Genomic DNA, 2,557 nt, shown 5'->3' with positions numbered 1-2,557 from the left:
TATTGATATTACTAAATAATTTATTAAATAAATGAACGGCTGTGTGCTTTGTAATATGCTCTTCATACATCGATATCAGAATATTCCATTCCTCTTCTATTGTTATAGCCACTAAGCATATTTAAATATGATGAACTATGTATTAAAAACATACTTAAAAATACAATTGTTTATAAATGTAGCTTTGATAGATGTTTGAATATGGTTACAGTAACAAAAAAGTGTGTTATGATCGATTAAATCCGCTGATACGTCATTGTGCTGCTAAACACATAACGCTGAGTGGAGTGGTGGACCGCTCCAAGATGGCCGCCCTAAATCAGCTACAATAGGCGAGAGCGGTGCATGAGGGTCTATCCTTATATTATGTCTATGGTTTCAACGCTCAAACATTTACTTCCTGTCGCTGAGCAGCAGCCGTATCAGGCCAGACCATCCCTGCGCCTCCTCGTGACCTGCCGGGTCGGCGCCCCCCGGAGGCCTGGAGGTTCTCTAACTCCTTTTCCTCTCCCTCTGCAGGCGTGGTCGTTGGGGAAGATGATTGGACGGCGGACTCCAGGAAGAAGAAGCCAGTGAAAGGCAGCAGTCGGCTGTTCATTGGCGCCGCCATCGATGGGAAGTCAGAGTACTTCCCCACGCTGTCCAGCAGGAAGCTGGTGGCCGACGAGGAGAACAACGACATGTTCTCGCTGGTCTACCAGGACGAATTTGTGTCGTCGCAGATCAAGATCCCGTCGGACACGCTGTCCACCTACCCGGCCTTCGACATCTACTATGTGTACGGCTTCTCCAGCCGGACCTACGTCTACTTCCTGACACTGCAGCTGGACACGCAGCTGACCCAGATGGAGGCCGGCGGGGAGAAGTTCTTCACCTCCAAGATTGTGAGGATGTGCTCCAACGACACTGAGTTCTACTCGTACGTGGAGTTTCCTCTGGGCTGCACAAAGGACGGCGTTGAGTACCGGCTGGTCCAGGCCGCCTACAGGCAGAAGCCGGGCCGGCGGCTGGCCCAGGCGCTCGGCCTGGGTCCGGACGACGACGTCCTGTTTGTGGTCTTCTCACAGGTGAGCTCCCTGCGTCTCTTCCTGTGCTACCTGCCGCAGTGCAGCCGTGGAGCCGGCAACTCTGACCGGGCTGCTGTTTCTGTGTCCAGGGTCAGAAGAACCGCTCCAACCCGCCCAGAGAGACGGTGCTGTGTCTGTTCACCCTGCATGACATCAACCTGGCCATGAGGGAGCGCATCAGCTCCTGTTACCGCGGAGAGGGACACCTCACGTTGCCGTGGTTACTCAACAAAGAGCTGCACTGCATCCACACTGTGAGTCGTCGGCAGAATGAGATCAAAAACATCTTTTTCAGGCGAGACCTGGCGCCACGTCTGTGGCGCTGCGGTTTTCACAAAGTTTCCTTTTTGCATAACGTTGATGCTTTATGGGATGGTTTCCTGTTTTCCATCGTTTCTTGCCTGATGCAGCAACACGGCGCCTCCATCGTGCTGTGGCGTTCGTCTCACAGCTTCAGGGTCTGATGGTGGCGTTTTTCTGAGCTTGGAGTCCAATCAGATTTCCAGATTGTTCCGGATCCGCTCCGCAGGGTTCTGAACTCGGCTCCTTTGTAGGCGAGGAATGGAGAACGGAGCAGAAGGAAATGTGTCTCAGTGTGAGCTGCAGTGGGGTTATTTCAGGTCGGGGGTAGATGATGTTCGTATTCACGGCGGTAATGGCCTGCAGTCGTTGCCATGGCAACCAGGCAGGGAGACTCTGGCAGGAGCGGCGATCTGGGCCGGCCCGGTTCGGGGGTGCAATGGGGGAAGCAGAACCGGCCAATCAGCCTCACGCTGATGAAAGCCATAAAACATCAGAACCGGGTCTGAGCGCTGGGGGCGGGGCTTACGGCCCATCTGACCTGCTTCCTTTATCAGCAGCAGGGATGGTGTGTGTGTGTGTGTGTGTGTGTGTGTGAGAGACAGACCCATTCTTCACTAAGCGTCTGCAGCAAGCCACCGTCTGTCCTCGCTATGGAGGTGTGTGTCTGTGTGTGTGTTTTTCCCTCTGGCTGTGAGGACTTCCTGTCCGACTCCATCAGATCAGGACCAACTGCTGGCATTAAAGTTAAACTCCAGCTCATTTCTTCATGGTTCAAAGGTCGCCGTCAGCAGTTTTCTGAAAGGTTGTTGGATTTTTTTTGTCTCCTTTTAATTCCTTTTCAGTCGGTTCTCTGAGAGGAGGGAAACCACGAGACGTCCAGGAAACATACGGTGATGATCATGTGAAGTCATAAGAGTTTCCAGCTCTTATTTAACGATATTAATCCGCTACAGCAGCTCAGAGAGCAGGTTGCAGGTTTATTGATGCTGAAGATAAACATTTCTTCAGCTAGTTAAAAAAATACACAAATACATATTTGTTATTGTCATGATGAGGCGGTTACACTTTAGTGCAGCGTTTCTCAACCTTTTTCAGGCCAGCGCCCCCCATCCCCTATCCAGGTCCCTCACCGCCCCCACCAGAGGATTTGCAGGCTATTTTGCACTGACTATTCTTTTATCATTAAT

The 2,557-nt window shown here is 51.5% G+C and overlaps 1 protein-coding gene across 5 annotated transcripts in view; it reads left to right on the top strand.

Annotated features, from left to right (window-relative positions):
• plxna3 (plexin A3) overlaps window positions 1–2,557 on the top strand; it is a 60,671-nt gene that overhangs the window by 2,255 nt on the left and 55,859 nt on the right. For all 5 annotated transcript variants that reach the window (XR_001660290.1, XM_007541940.2, XM_016665989.1 and 2 more), the window contains exons 3-4: window positions 520–1,067; window positions 1,157–1,321. Coding sequence is in view for 4 of the 5 variants with exons in the window: in XM_007541940.2 (XP_007542002.1) it covers window positions 520–1,067; window positions 1,157–1,321 (713 nt within the window). In the remaining variant the exon portion in view is untranslated. The remainder of the gene's footprint in view (window positions 1–519; window positions 1,068–1,156; window positions 1,322–2,557) is intronic.

This window comes from Poecilia formosa, unplaced genomic scaffold (assembly GCF_000485575.1).
Source record: "Poecilia formosa unplaced genomic scaffold, Poecilia_formosa-5.1.2 Scaffold643, whole genome shotgun sequence".
In the NCBI taxonomy this organism is placed as follows: domain Eukaryota; kingdom Metazoa; phylum Chordata; class Actinopteri; order Cyprinodontiformes; family Poeciliidae; genus Poecilia; species Poecilia formosa.
The sequence above is the reverse complement of the archived record's forward strand: the minus strand, read 5'-3'. Positions and strand labels throughout refer to the sequence as shown.